The sequence below is a fragment of the Lepidochelys kempii genome, chromosome 5 (genome assembly GCF_965140285.1).
Source record: "Lepidochelys kempii isolate rLepKem1 chromosome 5, rLepKem1.hap1, whole genome shotgun sequence".
Classification (NCBI taxonomy): Eukaryota; Metazoa; Chordata; order Testudines; family Cheloniidae; genus Lepidochelys; species Lepidochelys kempii.
In genome coordinates, this window is record NC_136384.1 from 30,614,183 (window position 1) to 30,632,487 (window position 18,305).

The window sequence follows — 18,305 nt, forward strand, 5'->3', positions numbered from 1 at the left end:
GTGGTGAGGGGGCGGCGAGATTCTCGCGCGCCGGGAGGCTGTCCCGGCCCGGCGGGCCTGGCGCGCGCAGCATGGCGCGCGCAGGGAGAAGGCCGGCGAGCGCGCCGCGGCGGACCGGCCTCCCGTTGCGGTCTGTTCAGGCGCTGGGGCGTTGCCCATCCCTTCGCCGAGGCGGGGGGGGTCATTTCATTGTGCACTTTCCAGTGTTTGGCACCTGCTCGTTCCCCTGGCGTCTTCTTCCGAGGAGCCGCCGGGAAGGGGCGGCCCTCGCTGCTTGAAAGAGGGGGGCAGAGGGTAATGCTCACCCCTTGGCTTGAGGCGATTTGAGTTCGGTACAGAGTTTACAGGTTGGTTCAGTGGCTTTCAGCACCCCCAGTATAACAATTGTTCCAGCACGCTGGGGAGGGCTCTGCAAAGCAGGGTTGGGCATGCTCGTCACCAGAGAGCTGCCTTGCTTGGTGCAAGGGGCTGAGGCCTGGCTCTGCGGGAGCTGTTCCTAGAGCTGACTGTGAGGGAGCATATATAGCAGGAGCAGGGAATGGGACACAGTCAGGGGTGGCAGGTTTGTAGAAATTTTGGTGGTGCCCAGAACCCACCCTGCCCCAAACTCCATTACCCGTACCCCAAATCTGCCTAAGACTCTGGGATGGAGTTTGAATGGGGGAAGGAGGTCTGGGGTGCAGGCCCTGGGCTGCGGATTGGGGTGCAGGCTCTGGGAGGGAGTTTGGGTGGGGGAGGGGGTGCAGGAGGGAGTGAGGGGTGCAGGCTCTGGGAGATAGTTTGGGGGTGGAGGGGGTGCAGGCTCTGGGAGGGAGTTTGGGGATAGGAGGGGGTAAGTGAGGGCTGAGGATGAGAGGTTTAGGGTGTGGGAGGGGCTCAGGGCTAGGGCAGAGAACTGGGGTGTGGGAGGATGAGGGCTCTGTTTGGGGCTGGGGTTGAGGGGTTTGGGGCATTGGAGAGGCTCAGGGCTAGGGGCATTAGTGAAGGGGGGGGTACTAGGACCCTGCAGCAGCAGTTGATGCGGGGAGCCCGCAGAGCAGGCACCGAAGGCAGGGGAGATGAGTGGGGGTTGGGGGACATTTGGGGAAGGTGTGGGGGAAAAGCAGGCAGGGCCAGGGGAGAGACCCGGCCCCAAACATTGGTGGAGCTGGGCCCCCAGGCCCTGAATATTGCTGGAGCCTGGGCACCATGACTGTATATAACTCGCTGCCCCTGAACCTGGTTGCAGTGGAAATGCAGAGGTTTGAGGGTCCTACATCTCTTTGCTCACCCTACCGCTCTTATACTATCACACCCCGGTCGACAGTGGACACCCCATAAGGCGCTTTACCCATGTAAGAAAACACTGATCTTGAAGACATCAGCATGTGACGTGTGTGTATAATGATACTGTACCTAGTCCACCCATTGGTAGAAATACTATTCCTAAAACTAGTTTTCATGGTCTGGCTGTTTTACATATATGCAATGGATATGGAGATCTGGTGATGGGTTACTGTGAACTAATCAAAATAGTTTTAAAGAGTGCACAATAATAGAAGCTGTCACTGCAGAAATGTCAAAAGAGAAAACTGAAATGGTAGGCTTTCAACCACTGCCTAACCTGTGCGAACAATTGTGCTAAATCTGCATTTTTGAAATAAAATAAATTACTGGGGATACATGAACTGAACCAGTTTCCACATCAGCTTTTCAGTAATGGATGTGACATCACTGCATTATTCTAATATTCAGTGTATTTCTTACAGCCCCAGCTCCTGGAGGCATGTGACTATAGGATTTCATTATTTTATAAAATAATAATCTTCTATCCCTCATGGTTGCACAGGAAAGCTTAAAAATATGATCTGAGTGTTAAAAAACAGAATACCAGTAAAAACTATATATATTTAAAAATCATGATTTTTAAAGCGTATTATTTTGGGCAGCCTGATTTTTGAGCACTCATGGTTGGCAATATTGTCAGTGATCAACATGTTCTCTAGGTCTCTGCTAGGGATTGGATGGTAACTAACCATCACAATCGTTGCAGAACCATCTTTTAGTCATAGATTCTAAGCCCAGAAGGGACCACATTGTGATAATCTAGTCTGACCTGTGTAGCACAGGCCCTAGAACTTTCCCAAAATATTTTCTCGAGCATATTTAAAAAAAAATCCAAGCTTGATTTTAATGTAGTCAGTGATATAAAATCCACCACCACCCTTGATAAATCATTCCAATGGTAAACTAGTCTCACAGTTAAAAATTTACATTTTATTTCCAGTTGAATTTGTCTAGTTTCAAATTCCAGGATCAGGATATCTTCCTCTGCTAGACTTAAGAGCCTACTGTTAAATATTTGTTCCCAATACAGGTACTTATAGATTGTAATCAAGTCTCCACTTAACCTTTGCTTTGTTAAAGTAAATAGACTGAGCTTGAATCTATCACTATAAGACTTGTCTAATCCTTTAATCATTCTTGTGGCTCTTCTCTTAACCCTGTCCAATTTATCAATATCTTTCTTGAATTTCTCTCTATTTCCATGATTTTAAAATGGTGGTTAGATCATAGAATATCAGGGTTGGAAGGGACCTCAGGAGGTCATCTAGTCCAACCCCCTGCTCAAAGCAGGACCAATCGCCAACTAAATCATCCCAGCCAGGGCTTTGTCAAGCCTGACCTTAAAAATATCTAAGGAAGGAGTGACACATCACAGGGGTTGCTAAGGTTGGGAGGGGGAAACCTTAGTTTCTGGATCAGTTACAGACCTGCAAATCAAATCAGCAAATAGGGGGAGTTATTTCTTAAGCACCCGTCTAATGTGTAGAAAGCAAAATTGTGCTATTATGGACAAAACTTCAATTTGGGAGACATACAAGAGGTTTCATGCAACCAGTAGTAAAATATTCTTAGTTTCTAAAACTTATACATACATACACGTATAGATAGATATAGATATATATAGGGACTAATGATCATGACCCGATTACACGGAATATGGCCAAACTGAAGAAGGTCACAAGGAGTAACATATATATCCTGATGCTTCAAAAAGCTAATTTCTCAAAGCTAGGGAAAATGATGAGTCAAATTTAGTGGAAGAAAAAAATGTAGACAGAAAAACTGCGAATGAAAATTGGGAGTTCTTAAAGAAGAGTTTATGAGAGGGCCCCAAACCTACAATTCCATAATCAAGGGCAACTCTGGCTAAAAGCCCATGCTCGTTCAGAAGGCAGCAATTAGAAACAAAAAAGCAATATTGTATATTACAAATGAAAAACAGGAGAATAGAATTAGAATACAATCAATATAAATTGGAAGTTATGACATAAAAAATGATAAGAGAAGGTAAAGACGTTGGGGGGAGAGAATGTCTGGCTGATCTAAGCACAATAAAATAGTGTAAGTACATTAGGAACAAACAGCAAAACCCCCAACCAAACAAAAAAAATTGTATAGGTCCATTACTAAGTGGAGATGGTAAAATTGTTAATAATGATACTGAAAAGGTAAACATGTTCAATACGTTTTTATTAGGGCTGTTGATTAATCGCAGTTAACTCACATGATTACTCAAAAATTAATCGCGATTAATTGCACTGATAAAAACAATAGAATACCAACTGAAATTTATTAAATATTTTTGGATGTTTTTCTACATTTTCAAATATACTGATTTCTATTACAACACAGTATGCAAAGTGTAGCGCTCACTTGATATTTTTTATTACAAATATTTGCACTTTAAAAATGATGAAAGAAATAGTATTTTTCAGTTCACCTCACACAAGTACTGTGGTGCAATCTCTTTATTGTGAAAATGTAACTTACAAATGTAGATATTTTTTGTTACATAACTGCACTCAAAAACAAAACAATATAAAAGTTTAGAGCCTAAAAGTACACTCAGTCCTACTTCTTGTTCAGCCAATCGCTAAGACAAACAGGTTTGTTATTTATGGCAGATACTACTGCCTGCTTCTTATTTACAATGTCACCAGAAAGTGGGAACAGGCATTTGCATGGCACTTGTGTATCTGGCATTGCAAGAGATTTACATGCCAGATATGCTAAACATTTGTATGCCCCTTCATGCTTTGGTCACCACTCCAGAGGACATGCTGCCATGCTCATGACGCTCGTTAAAAAAAAAAAAAGCATTAATTCAATTTGGGACTGAACTCTTTGGGGGAGAATTATGTTTCTTATTCTGTTTTACCCGCCTTCTGCCATATATTTCATGTTATAGCAGTCTCGGGTGATGACCCAGCACACGTTCGTTTTAAGAACACTTTCACAGCAGATTTGACAAAATGCAAAGAAGGTACCAATGTGAGATTTCTAAAGATATCTACAGCATTTGACCTAAGGTTTAAGAATCTGAAGTGCCATCCAAAATCTGAGAGGGATGAGGTGTGGAATGCTTTCAGAAGTCTTAAAAGAGCAACGCTTTGATGGGGAAACTAAAGAACCCGAACCACCAAAAAAGAAAATTAACCTTCTGCTGGTGGCATCTGTCTCAGATGATGAAAATGAACATTTGTCGGTGCGCTCTGCTTTGGATCGTTATTGAGCAGAACCCGTCATCAGCATGGATGCATGACCTCTGGAATGGTGGTTGAAGCATGAAGAGACATATGAATCTTTAGCGGATCTGGCAAGTAAATATCTTGTGACGCAGGCTACAACAGTGCCATGCAAACACCCTGTGATGTTGCACCCCATAATGCTTTATGGAAATATGCTTATGAATGTATATATGACATAACTGGAATATGTTTTATGCTATATATGCCATGTAACAAATCTCTGTAAAGGTTATGATCTACTGAATATATTCATCCTATTTGTATGCATGCATGTATCATTTTTTATTCAAAGTTATGAATATTGGCTGTGTATTTGTTTGATTTTAAGTAGCCTTAGTAAGGCATTTGGTCAGCTTCTTAAGAAAAGAATTTGTGAGTTAAGTACCCAGTCAAGAAACACTTAACAGACAATGGAACCTTGGAAGACTTCAATACACATAAGAAGTCTACCTGGGGACTTTCAAGGTAGCATGTGAGCAATGGCTGCCGCCTGTAAAGTTCTGAGTCATGCATGGACATGTGACTTGCCCATGTGACTCCAAAACTCCAGCTTGCAGCTGGATTCGGCATAGGAGAGAGGAGGGGGTCTCCACCCACAAGAGAAAGTCTATTTAAGCCCCTGGGAGACCCCTCCATTTGGTCTCACTCAAGAGGTAGCCTCTCCACCCTTAAAGGATACCTGAAAGAAACTGGAACAAAGGACAGTAACCACATGGGTGTGAGTGATTGCTGGACCCAGACTAGAAGGAGACTAGTCTGTAAAAGAAGCTTACTGGAACATCTCTGAGGGTGAGATTTCATCTGTAATCACTTTCTTACAGTATTTGGTTTAGACTTGCATGTTTTATTTTATTTTGCTTGGTAATTCACTTTGTTCTGTCTGTTATTACTTGGAACCACTTAAACCTACTTTTTGTATTTAATAAAATCACTTTTTACTTAATACATACTTTGGGTTACTGAATAATACCAGAGGGAGGGGGAAAACAGCTGTGCATATCACTCTATCAGTGTTATAGAGGGCGAACAATTTATGAGTTTACCCTGTATAAGCTTTATACAGGGTAAAATGGATTTATTTGGGGGTTTGGACCCCATTGGGAGCTGGGCATCTGAGTGTTGAAGACAGGAACACTTCTTAAGCTGTTTTCAGGTAAGCCTGCAGCGTTTGGGGGATGTTGTTCAGACCTGGGTCTGTTTGTAGCGGGCTAGAGTGTCCGGCTCGAACCAGATATGGCACTGAAATCCCAAGCCACCAGTGAAAATGGGCTCAGAGGTAGTCTCAGCACATCAGTTGGCAGTTCCCAAGGGGTTTTCTGTGATCCAACCTGTCACACACCCATTCTCACTTTCAGGTGACACTGTAAACAAGACTCAGGCACCATTATCTCCTGCAAATTGTAACCAAACTTGTTTGTCTGAGCAATTGGATGAAGTAGGACTGAGTGGACTTGTAGGTTTTTCCATTGTTTCATTTTTGAATGCAGTTATTTTTTGTACATAATTCTACATTTGTAAGTTCAACTTTCATAGAATCATAGAATATCAGGGTTGGAAGGGACCTCAGGAGGTCATCTAGTCCAACCCCCTGCTCAAAGCAGGACCAATCCCTAAATGGCCCCCTCAAGGATTGAACTCACAACCCTGGGTTTAGCAGGCCAATGCTCAAACCACTGAGCTACTTTCATGATAAAGAGACCACAGTACAGTACTTGTATTAGGTGAATTGAAAAATACTATTTATTTTGCTTTTTACAATGCAAATCTTTGTAATTAAAAATAAATATAAAGTGAGCACTATACACTTTGTGTTCTGTGTTGTAACTGTAATCAACACATTTGAAAATGTAGAAAACATCCAAACATATTTAAATATATGGTATACTATTATTAACAGCACGATTAATTGTTTTAATCGCTTGACAGTCCTAGTTTTTTTATTCTGTATTTTAAAGTATGTAGGATGATTAACTTGTAGCATATGAAGATGAAGTACTTTCTGGTTCTTTAGTAACTGAAGAGGATGCTAACATCTACCAGGGATAAAGATTTTTAAAGCAGAAGGCCCAGATAACTTGCACCCAAGAGTCCTAAAATAGATGGTTGAGAAGAGCTCTGGACCACTTACGTTATTTTTAATAAATCTTGGAATACCAGGGAAATTCCAGAAGACTGTAAGCATGCTAATATTGTGCCAATATTCTACTAAAGGCAAGTGGGATGATTTGGGTACCTATAAACTGCCTAGCCTGACATCAATCTTGGGCAAAATAATAGAAAAACTGAAAAGAGATTCAACTACTAGAGAAGTAAAGGTCAGGAATATAACTAATGCCGTTCAACCTGGAAAGCAGGTCTTGTCAAAAAACCCAGTTTCATTAGTTGACGAGATTACTTCTCTGCGGTTACCAAACTTGTAATGTACTTAGACATTTGCAAAGCATTTGACTTAGTACCCACACAATATTCTGATTTTTTAAAAAAACAGCTCTATACAATATCAGTAAAGCACATGTTAAAAGGATTAAGAATTGGGTAACAGCTCAAAAATTAGCAGTCAATGGGGAATCATCATCGAATAGGGGGCATTTCTAGTGGATTTCTGCAGGGGCTGGTATGAGGCCGTATGCTATTCAACATTTTCATAAAATGATCTGGAAGTAAATATAAAATCACTGCTGTTAAAATTTGTAGATGAAATAAAAATTAGCTGAATGGTAAATTATGAAGACATGACAGTTGTACAGAGGGATGTGGATTGATTGGTACTCTGAATCTATTCAAACAAAATGCAAAGCCAAATGCAAAGTTCTATATCTAGGAACAAGGAACGAAGGCCATACTTATAGAATGAGGGTCTTTATCCTGGAAAGCAGTGACACTGAAAAAAGAAATAAGGGTTAGAGTGGAGAAGCAACTGAACATAAGCACCTGGTGTGTGCTGTCACAAAAGAAGCTAGTGTATCGTTTGTTGCAGAAACAGGAGTAGTAGAGATGCGATTTTACCTCTGTACAATGCCATGGCAAGACATACAAAATTACTATGTACAGTTCTGGGGTCCACATTTTAAAAAGGATGCTAAAAAAATGGAGAGGGTGCAGAAGAGCCACAAAAATGATTCAAGGGCTGGAGAAAATTCTTTACACTAAGAGACTTAAAGAGCCTGTTTAGTTTATCAAAAAAGATTGAGAGGTGACTTGATTACAGTATATAGGTACCTTCACAGGGAGAAAATACTGGGTACTACAGGGCTTTTTTAATCTAGCAGAGAAAGGCATCACAAGAAATTGGCCTCCAGTGGATGACTGGAAGCTGAAGCTAGACAAATTCAAATTAGAAGTAAGGAACAAATTTTTAAGAATGGGTGTGATTTACCATGGGAATAGACTACCAAGGAAAATAGTGGATACTGCATTTCTTGCTGTCTTCAAATCAAGACTGGATGCTTTTTTTGTAAGGTCTGCTTTATCCAAACAAGTTACTGTGCTCAATAACTGGGTGAAACTGAATGATGCATAATACAGAGGAGATAAAACGGTTACTCACCTTCTCGTAACTGTTGTTCTTCGAGATGTGTTGTTCATGTCCATTCCAATCAGGTGTGTGGGTGCTGCGTGCATGCCAGCCGGAAGATTCTTCCCTTAGCAGCGTCCACAGAGTCGGCCTGGGCGCCCACTGGAGTCACGCCTTCATGGCACCCAATATAGGGCCCTGCTAACCACCCACCCCCTCAGTTTCTTCTTGCCAGCTGCTCCGACAGAGGGGTAGGACAGGTGGGTATTGGAATGGACATGATCACCACATCTTGAAGAACAACAGTCACGAGAAGGTGAGTAATCGATTTTTCTTCTTCGAGGGCTTGTTCATGTCCATTCCAATGAGGTGACTCACAAGCCAAAGCTCAGGAGGTGGGGATGGAGTCATCCACTGATTGGAGCACAGCTCATCTGACGGCTGTGTCATCTCTGGCCTGTTGAGTGATCGCACAGTGCCTGGTGAAAGTGTGTATATCAAGGACCACGTTGCTGCCCTGCAGATTTCCTGTGTGGGGACCTGTGTCCGGAATGCTGCTGAGGAGGCCTGAGCCCTGGTGGAGTGCGCGGTGATCGGCGGAGCGGGCACCTTTGCCAAGTCATAGCACTACCGAATGCATGATATGATCCACAATGAGATACGCTGCAATGAGACAGGGAGGCCTTTCATTCTATTGGCCACCGCTGCGAATAACTGGACGGACTTTCGGAACAGCTTAGTTCTCTCGATATCGAAGGCTAGCGCCCTGCGGACATCTAATGAGTGAAGCCTCTCCTCCCTACCACTGGAATGCGGCTTAGGATAGAATACTGGGAGGAAGATGTCCTGGTTGATGTGAACTGGGAGACAACCTTAGGGAAAAAAGCCAGGTGAGGTCTGAGCTGAACCTTGTCCTTATGGAATACGGTGTAAGGGGGCTCTGATGTAAGGGCCCTGAGCTCCGACATTCTCCTAGCTGAGGTCATTGCCACCAGAAACGCCATCTTCTATGAGAGATAAAGCAGGGAGCACGTCGCCAGTGGCTCAAAGGGTGGGCCCCTAAGTCTGGAAAGGACCAGATTAAGGTCCCAAGCCGGGATAGGCTGTCGTACTTGTGGGTATAGTCTGTAAAGACCTTTAAGGAAATGGCTGATGATTGGATTCGCGAAGATTGAGTAGCCATCTGCACCCAGATGGAAAGCAGAGATGGCAGCCAAGTGAATCCTTATCAACGAGATGGATAGTGCCTGTTGTTTAAGATGGAGGAGGTAGTCCAGTATAAATGGCACCAAAGCAACGTTGGAGACTGATGGTGCTGCTCTGACCAGATGGAGAACCTCTTCCACTTGGCAAGGTACGTTGCCCTTGTGGAGGGTTTCGTACTGCCAGGGAGAACCTGCCTGACTTGATCAGAACAGGACAGCTCCACTGCGTTCAACCATGGAGCTTCCATGCTGTGAGGTGGAGCGACTTGAGGATCGGATGCCGGAGGCAGCCGTGATCCTGCGTGATTAGGTCTGGGATGAGTGGTAGGGTGACCGGAGTTGCAATAGACATTTCCAGGAGCAATGTGTACCAGTGCTGGCACGGCCAGGCTGTAGCTAGCAATACCACTAGAACCAGGGCTTCAGGGCTGAAAGGTCCCTGCATTGCAGCAGCAGCTCTGGGAACCATGCTGGAGCCTGTTAGACTTCCCTGGGCTGTTAGACTTCATTCATTTTCAAGTGCAAGTGCTGAAAATACTGAATATATTTTCCTCAAGTTCCCCTCCACCCCCTGAATGCCATTATCTGCTTCTTCACCACCTTTTGTTTCCCAAGAGACACCATGCCTACAAAAGCACTGCCAGCTGATAGGAGCTAGACAGGTGATCATTTATGACTACTGCATTCTATACAAAATATGCTCATTTTCATTGTTACCTCATGCCCCCTTCCTCCTCTCACACACCTGTTCTGTCCACCTACTGAGATCTGTAAAATAAAGAGTCAAGAGTGTTAGCTCTCTGGGGGTAAGGACTATCTTTTTATTTTATATTTCTACAGTGCCCAGTGCACTGAAGCCTTAATTCCTGATAAGAATTATTTATTTGTAATATAAATTATCACATCATTTATAGTATCAAATCCATAATTCTGGACATGCCTTCCTCACATACAAAGAATCATTCATATAAATCTTGTAAAATATAGTCTTAAAATTTAGATTTGGCATTTAGGAATGAAACCAATTTTTTCCAAGTACTTTTAAATAAAATTATTTACCAATTTCCACTTCCTGCTTGTGTAAGCAGTGGCTGTGGAGGGGCTTAGTGACCTTATCAGCAAAAGAGTGCAGGCAGTGTCCCAGTGAGCAGGACAGGGCACCGTTAAATTAAAATACCCTTTACAGATTGTTAAGTCTCCCAGTTTGACTGCAAGTCACTTGATTTTTGTTACCATCTGTTCGACTCCTGAGTAGCTGTTTCATTCTTTCAGGAATCTTTCTTAGGAAATCTGTGGACCTCAAGGAGAGGCACATTAGGTAGGCTTTCTATAATTGACTTCTTCCAAGTAGGGTCTCTATGGATAGAGCACGGGAGGATTAACCATATAAATACCGACACGGGAAGACACTACCAATAGGCATCTAGATCTCAGCCACCAAGCTACTGCAGTTACACACAAACATGAAAGAAATGCGACATAGAAGAGCCAAACCAGGAGAATAAGCAACATTTGATTGTGGAAGCTAGAGAGAGAAAGTCATACACATATACAGACATTGAGGAGTGGGGAGGAGAGCCAGAAAACAGAGCCAATGTCAGGTGCTCAAGAGTCTTGACCAGCAGCTCTAGAGAATCAGTGACTGTGGCTGGGGTGGCTTTCTTGAGTCAACTCTGTAGTGGCAGTGGCAGCAACAGATTCTTCTCTTACCGTACAGTCACATGCTAGAAGAGCAGCCAGAGACCAAGAAAACATTGTTGCTGGATAAAACAACAACATAGTGAAGAATGTGGTATAAAACTTACATAGAAACAGGCAGCTCAAGATAAAGGCCCTTCCTTCACCACTCATTGTGGTCCTAAAGAAATAAGTCTTCCAAGCAACACTACTGCATAGCTTCCTCCAACCTCTGAAGAAAATAGGTAGGTTTTGAATTCTCCAAAATTAATTGATAGGGCTCTGCTACCCCTTGTTCTCACTCCCCAGCTGGCCTATTTAAAAAGAAAAAAAAAAAAGTAGCAGACAGGAATTTTGACAGACTGGTTAGTGAGTTAGGCTAGCAACTGGAACACTACTCAGCTGCCTGCTGGTTTCTACCAGTGAAGTCATCAGCTTGGAAGCCTCCCGCTTACATCCAGTAGCAGGGACAGGGACAAGAGAAAACAGGAAAATCAGTTTAAAACTTACTTTAACCCTCCCCATGTGAGAGACTATTATTGTGACAGATATAACAAATAAGATAAACACTTGAATTAAGTTTGGGGTTTCCTGTATTAAAAATGTAATTGTGTATACGTTATTGTGGAATTGTACGTAACTTCTCTCGGAGACTGACTAATGCAATCTCTGGAAAGGATCAGGAATGTCAAAGGACTTTTTAGGACAATATGTGTTGAAGTGGATTTCCTAGGAAATACTGGGGGACAGGGGAATGCAATGACCTAGCTCTGAGTCCATCCTTTTGAAGCTTGCGCCTTGAGAAAAACCCATTGTCTATTGATTACCTTTTCCTGGAAAACTCCAGATCAAAGACCCCTGAACTGTATAAAGAATGGACTAAACTTTTCTTGACAGAGAAGCCTGCTTAGGCAGCCGATCTTTAGTTGAGAATAACTCAGTGAAGGCAGGGAACAGTTCAGCCTGGGAATATCCTGGTCAGAAGGGAGAGAGAGACAGGTCTCCATCCAAGAGAGGCAGCAGCCAGGGAAACAGGAAGCCTGAGAGTGGATACCCTTGCTGGACCATTAAGGGGAAAATACAGGTGCAATTTGCCCCAAACTGAGACCATGATAAAGGTCTGATTTAAAAAAATAATTGGGGGAGAGGTGTTAAAACAAATTGGTTTTGGATGAAATGTTCTTTTCAAGAAAACTGCTTTGATGGATCTAGTTATATTATTTCTCTGGTGATGTACTTGTACATGAAAATGTGCAGAATAGATGTGTAAGGGAAATTTAATCTACTCTTACCTACAAATTCCAGATTGTGTATGGACATTTTTAAATGCAAATACTGTACCTGTATATATGTATTTTCCTTTTATGAATTTGCTTTTCAAATCTGTATTACAGAAAAAAATTCTCAGTCCAGTTGTGTAATCAAAAAATGTTAATTTGCTGCTTTCTTGAAAGTATAATTTGATAAATGCTTGAATATGAGATAGTAAGTTGTTTCAGCATTAGGCACTGGGTACACAGATACTGTTAAAATAAACTGGGGAAACAAAAAATTCTAATCAAATTTTTTTTTTGAAACCAGGAAAAGAAAAGCACAATGAAAATATTCCAAAGGAAACAAAGCTAGTTAAATTTTATTTTTCAAAACTTAATCTAAACTAATATGCTAAACAAACAGCAAGAAAATGTAGTCAATGTTAACAGTATTAGCGGACACAAATTATTGTACCAAAGGTATTACAGTGCAATATTAACAGAACTATTTACATGCATATTTACAACATGTGTTTTCTTTACATAAGCTATTTTACTTACTTCTTGGGAAGTTGGAAACATATGCATTTTGAGTTGGTAATGGGTTCTACTTCATCTATCCAATACCAAATAGCATGAACCACTACAACTGAATTATAGGCAATAATAAGAATTGTCTTTGGGTATTTCAGAAAAACTACAATACAAATTATTAGATTGGAGACAAGCAGCAGTTGACTTCAGAATTTGTTAATATATCTGAAATATAAAAATTGATACAAACCAAACTACAGAATCAACACAATAAATTGTATAAATTAATTAGAGGAATAAGAAGTGTCCTGGGGCTCTCTCAGAAGGGTAGACATGTTAATCATGTTAATCACATTCAAGAATACATAGATTCAAAGCTGCACACGTTGTAGAGCATGGGCTAAAACCTAGTTACATTAATGTATTCTTGTAGAAGAATGCAAAAATATTTAGCAGAAGCTTCTGCTTGTAAAAGTTGAAAATAGGCAAGTGTCCTTAAAGCACCTGGCTTCCAAAGCAGTGCTTGCGTATTAATGATGTCACATATTAAAAATGTTTATTCCAGAAACGAACCCCAAATACCGCCACACACGTTGGGAAAAAAAAAACAACTAGCTTTTTTCATGATTGTGATACACATTTAAAAAAATCTACCCATCTGCAGTTGAGTTTCCTAACCTAAAAATATGTAATATCAGAAAACTCCTGTATGATAAAAAGGGTGAGGCAATCCTAGTGTATACTAAAATAAGTGAGCAATTTATTTTTAACTCAAGGTTTTCATTTCTTCCAAGGTAAATTTAGCATTTTAAATGGGACATTTCCCAGTTAGTAAAATTTTATTTCCATGTGATACTTCTCAAAACAATTTTATTGCAGCCAAAACATTGTTCATTTAACTGTACATAAAATAAACTATGATATATACACAACATTTTAAGTTACAGGGCATAAGTTTACAATTTTTGGCAGATTCAGTTTAACAAAATGGAAATTGCATAACTTTAATACTCAGAGAAACTCAACATCCTTAATTTGGTATACATGTGACAAGTTCTCTTGGTTTTCCCTGTTTACTAATCATACCTAAACTGCTTTATTATGCTAATATTGTGCATAACATCTCATTGTTTTCTCTTACGTTCCGATTCTAAGCAGAATTTTTCATATGCTTCTTCAATTTCTGGATCCATCTCATCATCAATGTCATCAAAGTACCTACAAAAAAATTTTTTAAAAAAATTTGCTGTTAGGCTATATTTGTACTGTTTTCTTTTACGAAAAAGAAAAAGTGAAGGTCACCAGACAATACACTGCCATGTTGGGACTATGTTTGGTAACAAAGTGGATAGTGAATAACCAAAACTATTTCCTGTAGTGCTTAGGAGATCCTTGGAGGTTTGACATATCTGTTCAGTTTATAAGATTCAGTACAGGCACTGCCCCCCCCCCCCCAACTCCCATTGGCTGGGAACCGGGAACTGTGGCCAATGGGAGCTTCGGGGGAGGTACCCAGAGGCGGGGGCAGCATGTGGAGCCCTCTGCACCCCTCCCCCAGGGGCTGCAGGGACATGGTGCCGGCTGCTTCCGGGAGCAGCACGGGGCCAGGGCAAGCAGGGAGCCTGTCTGAGCCCCACTGCGTGCTGCTGCCACCCTGGAGCCGCTCCAGGTAAGCGGCGCCGGGCCGGAGCCCGCACCTTGAACCCCTCCTGCACTAACTCCCTGCTGCACTCCTCCTGCACCCCAACCCCCTGCCCTGAGCCTCCTGCTGCACCCCGCACCTCTCCTGCACCCCAACCCCTGCCCTGAGCCCCCTCCCGCACTCCTCCTTGCACCCCTGCCATGAGCCCCTCCTGCACCCCAACCCCCTGCCCCGAGCCCCATCCTGCACTTTGCACCCCCTCCTGCACCCAACCCCCTTCCCTAAGCCCCCTCATACACCCCGCACCCCTCCTCTGCCCCAACCCCTTGCTCTGAGCCCCTTCCTGCTCACCTCATCCCCTTCCACAGCCCACACTCCCTCCTGCACCCTAACCCCCTGCCCCAGCCCTAGCCCTAGATTTATGGCCCTGCATGCATTTCCCCACCCAGACGTGGCCCTTGGGCCAAAAGGTTTGCCCACCCCGATCTATATGCATAACTAACAAAATGACGGGTTACAGAGTAGCAGCCGTGTTAGTCTGTATCCATAAAAAGAAAAGGAGGTCTTGTGGCACCTTAGAGACTAACACATTTATAAGAGCATAAGCTTTTGTGAGTTGCATCCGATGAAGTAAGCTGTAGCTTACAAAAGCTTATGCTCTAATAAATTTGTTAGTCTCTAAGGTAACAAAATGACATGTCAATTTCCCAGCTCAAATACTGTATCTAACTTTTATTCATATATCATGACAAATTAATTTGTCCCATTAGGAGTCTAGAAAGCCGATTATTAGGTCTTGTGTACTCAGATTCCACAGCTTCAAAATTTGCTACTTAAACCAACTACTGATGCAATATTGTTCAGTATAATCTAAGACCCTGGTCCTGCAACACAGACCATGCAGGTGGAGCTGTGTACCCATTAAGGATAGGTCGACCCAGCAAAGAAAACCCTGTGCCTGGCCCCTTCCAGTCAACATGGGCTCACAGGACTAGGACTGCAGGGCTGTTTCATTGCTGTGCAGACTTCGGGGCTCAGGATGGAGACCGAGCTCTAGGATTCTCCCACCCCACAGGTCCGAGAGCCCAAGCTCCAGCCTGAGCCCAGAAGCCTATCCAGCAATGAAGAGCCTGCGGCCCGAGCCCCACGAGCCTGAATCGGGTGGCACAGGCCAGGCACAGGGTTTTCTTTGCTGTGTAGACATACCCTTAGAGCCCCACTGAGGTCAGTGGGCCTCAGGGCAGCCAACAGTTCTCAATGCAGAATCAGCGTTTAAGCTGTCATTTCTAGCCTTTTGGGTTGTGAAAAAACCTTCCAAATGCAAACTGAATTGAAAGGAATTCAGTGTTGTCTCCCCAAGCCTGCAGAGAGTCTGTAACAATGTATTTGAGACACATGAAATTCATTGAAATCAGTGGGTAAAGCCCTGAAACCTGATGACAAAGTCAAGACTTAATTATTTCACTGTTTCTCATTGTAATAAAAACTTCCAGCTAATGGCCATGTCTATCAGTTTCATTCAGTAGTGGTTACTGCTCTGAGGGCAGCGGAGTGGCTGGCTGCTGTTAAGTACTGGATGTATCCCTTTTTTCTAGAAGGAAAGCACGGAGACTAACAACCAAACCCTACTCCCACACACCCCTGTGTTCCGAAAAGCCTCAACTGTTACCTCATGAATGGAAAAAGCCGCCAGCAACAGTGTAGTAATGCACTGTCATTAACGTTTGTAGAAAACTGAAAATGTAGTGATACCATAAAATTCAGGGTTAAACTAAATTCAAGGGATATTGCACTTATTATTCCTTTCCATGTTAAATTCAATAAAAGCTTTTTTTAAAATTTACCTGAAGTTTACCACAGAATGTAGTGTCCAAGTGTTACAGAAATGGAAGCCAGCTGTGCTACAGAGCTGCAGCCCAACTTGTAGCAGAGTACAAGAGGAGTCTGACCATTATCGATTGACATTGTCTTTCTCAAATACACACCATTTCCCCAAACAAATACTAATTAAACAACCTTATTCAGAAAAAAACAGTACCATATCTACTCTATCATAAGCTGGTTCATTTATAAACTGACCCCCCTGCAAGATGGATAAGTAAAAATGGAAAATTTTTATGACCCATTCATAAGCTAACCCTATAATTCAGGGGTCAGCAAACTCTGGCTCCTAGGCCACCAGGATAAGCCACTGGCAGTCCGAGATGGTTTGTTTACCTCAAGTGTCTGCAGGCACGGAGGTAAACCTAAGTAAACAAAGTGTCCTGGAACACCAGCTGCTTACCCCGACGGGCCGGGACAGCAACTGGTGGGGAAATATTTCTGGGGGGAGAAGCTGGGGGTCAGGGGAGTAACCCCTGTGACCACCCCCCCACATGACCCCACCCCTAGTCTGGGACCCCCACCTCTCCTCATCCCATCCCTTCCCACCTTATTGGGGAGAGGGCTACAGGAGGATGTGTCTGGCCTGGCTGGAGCTGCTCTGGCAGGCTGGGCAGTGCGGACACAGCCTGCTCCGGTGGGCCAGACCGGGTGGTGTGGCTGCAGCATGTTCCAGCGGGCTGGGCCGGGCGGCACGGCCACAGTGTGCTCCAGTGGGCCGGGTGGCGCAGCCACAGCCTGCTCTGGTGGGTGGGGTCGAGCAGCACAGCGGCAGCTGCTTCGGAGGTTGGGGGGAGAACAGCGTGGCTAGAAGCGGAGAGACTCTGGCCCCGCCTCTTCCCTTCTGGCTCTGCTGCCTCTCCTTGCCCCCTCTGTTGGGGGGAGGGGCTGTGTCCCACCTCTCCCCCCCTCTATACCCATTCATAAGCCGACCCCCTTCTCTGGTGCTTCCCTTTTATACTAAAAAAATTCAGCTTATGAACGAATATATAAAGTACATAAGTTTGAGATGGACAAACTGGTCTCCAATTTGCTGACATATGAAAGATTGCAACCTTAATTCAGTTGTCTTGTTCGTTTGCATTATGAGTAGTCTAATAATTACATGAAAACATACTCTTTTTTCCACATGACCCATCTCATTCAGTGCACAAGATAGATCTGGGAATGAATCAAGGTTGTCTGATGGGGGCTACTGACTGTAAGTCTGCCACACCTCATTCATTGCAGAAGCTGAAAGGTGTGTACTGACTGAGGCAATGGCCTGCAGGAAGGCAAAGGATGGTCTGTCTCACTATTAAGGCATTTGAATGCTACCTTGGAGAATTAGATTCTCTCTCTGCCTCTACTACAGAGTTCCTATGTGAAGCTGGGCAAGTCCCTTAAACCAGATTTTTCACAGGTGGCCACTAACTGTGTGTTCATCATTTTCTGGGTGTCTGACTTGAGACTGTGGGGTTTGTTTTGTAGAAGTGCCAAGCACTCAAGCTGAAACTGATGTCAACGGGGGCTGTGCTCTGAACAAGTGAAATACTAGAATGCTAAATACTTGAGAGGGTCGGGGGTGGGGGGGGGAGAATCAGGTCTAGGCATCTCATACTAGGCACCCAAAATTGGTTGGTCTTAGTCTTTCCATGCCTCAGTTCTCCATCTCTAAAATGGGGATAATACCCATACAACTCACAGGAGTGTTGTGAAGAGACATACCTTTGTGAAGCGTTCAGATATTATAGTCATAAGCACTATACAAAAGCCAATGAGAAAGTTAGTAATTCTGTATGCAGAGCAGAGTTTGAACAGCATGCAGTTAATAAGGCATGGGGCTATACTGAACAATGAGGATAAAATGAAATACTGAATGGTAGCTCATTCAGTGAATGTCGTTCAGCATGTGCATTGAATGAGGCAGGGGTTCTGTGGGAAAAAACAGTATGGGATGATGTAATTAAAGACTATCATAATGCAGACATAGAAGGAGACCAAATTAAGGTTGAACAGGCAACTTTAATTCTGGCATTTCCTAAC

At 43.2% G+C, this 18,305-nt stretch overlaps 1 protein-coding gene and 1 long non-coding RNA gene across 3 annotated transcripts in view; one reads left to right on the top strand and one right to left on the bottom strand.

Moving 5' to 3' along the window:
* The first annotated feature begins 8 nt into the window (after positions 1–8).
* Positions 9–5,519, top strand: LOC140911252 (uncharacterized). Its single transcript, XR_012158874.1, has 2 exons — positions 9–347; positions 4,235–5,519. It is a non-coding gene; the product is annotated as an uncharacterized LOC140911252 (long non-coding RNA).
* A 7,056-nt stretch (positions 5,520–12,575) lies between these two features.
* The window catches only part of PAIP1 (poly(A) binding protein interacting protein 1), a 45,133-nt gene continuing 39,403 nt past the window's right edge, over positions 12,576–18,305 (bottom strand). For both annotated transcript variants that reach the window (XM_073343892.2, XM_073343893.2), the window contains exon 11: positions 12,576–13,975. In XM_073343892.2, coding sequence (XP_073199993.1) covers positions 13,882–13,975 — 94 coding nt within the window. In that variant the 3' untranslated portion in view covers positions 12,576–13,881. The remainder of the gene's footprint in view (positions 13,976–18,305) is intronic.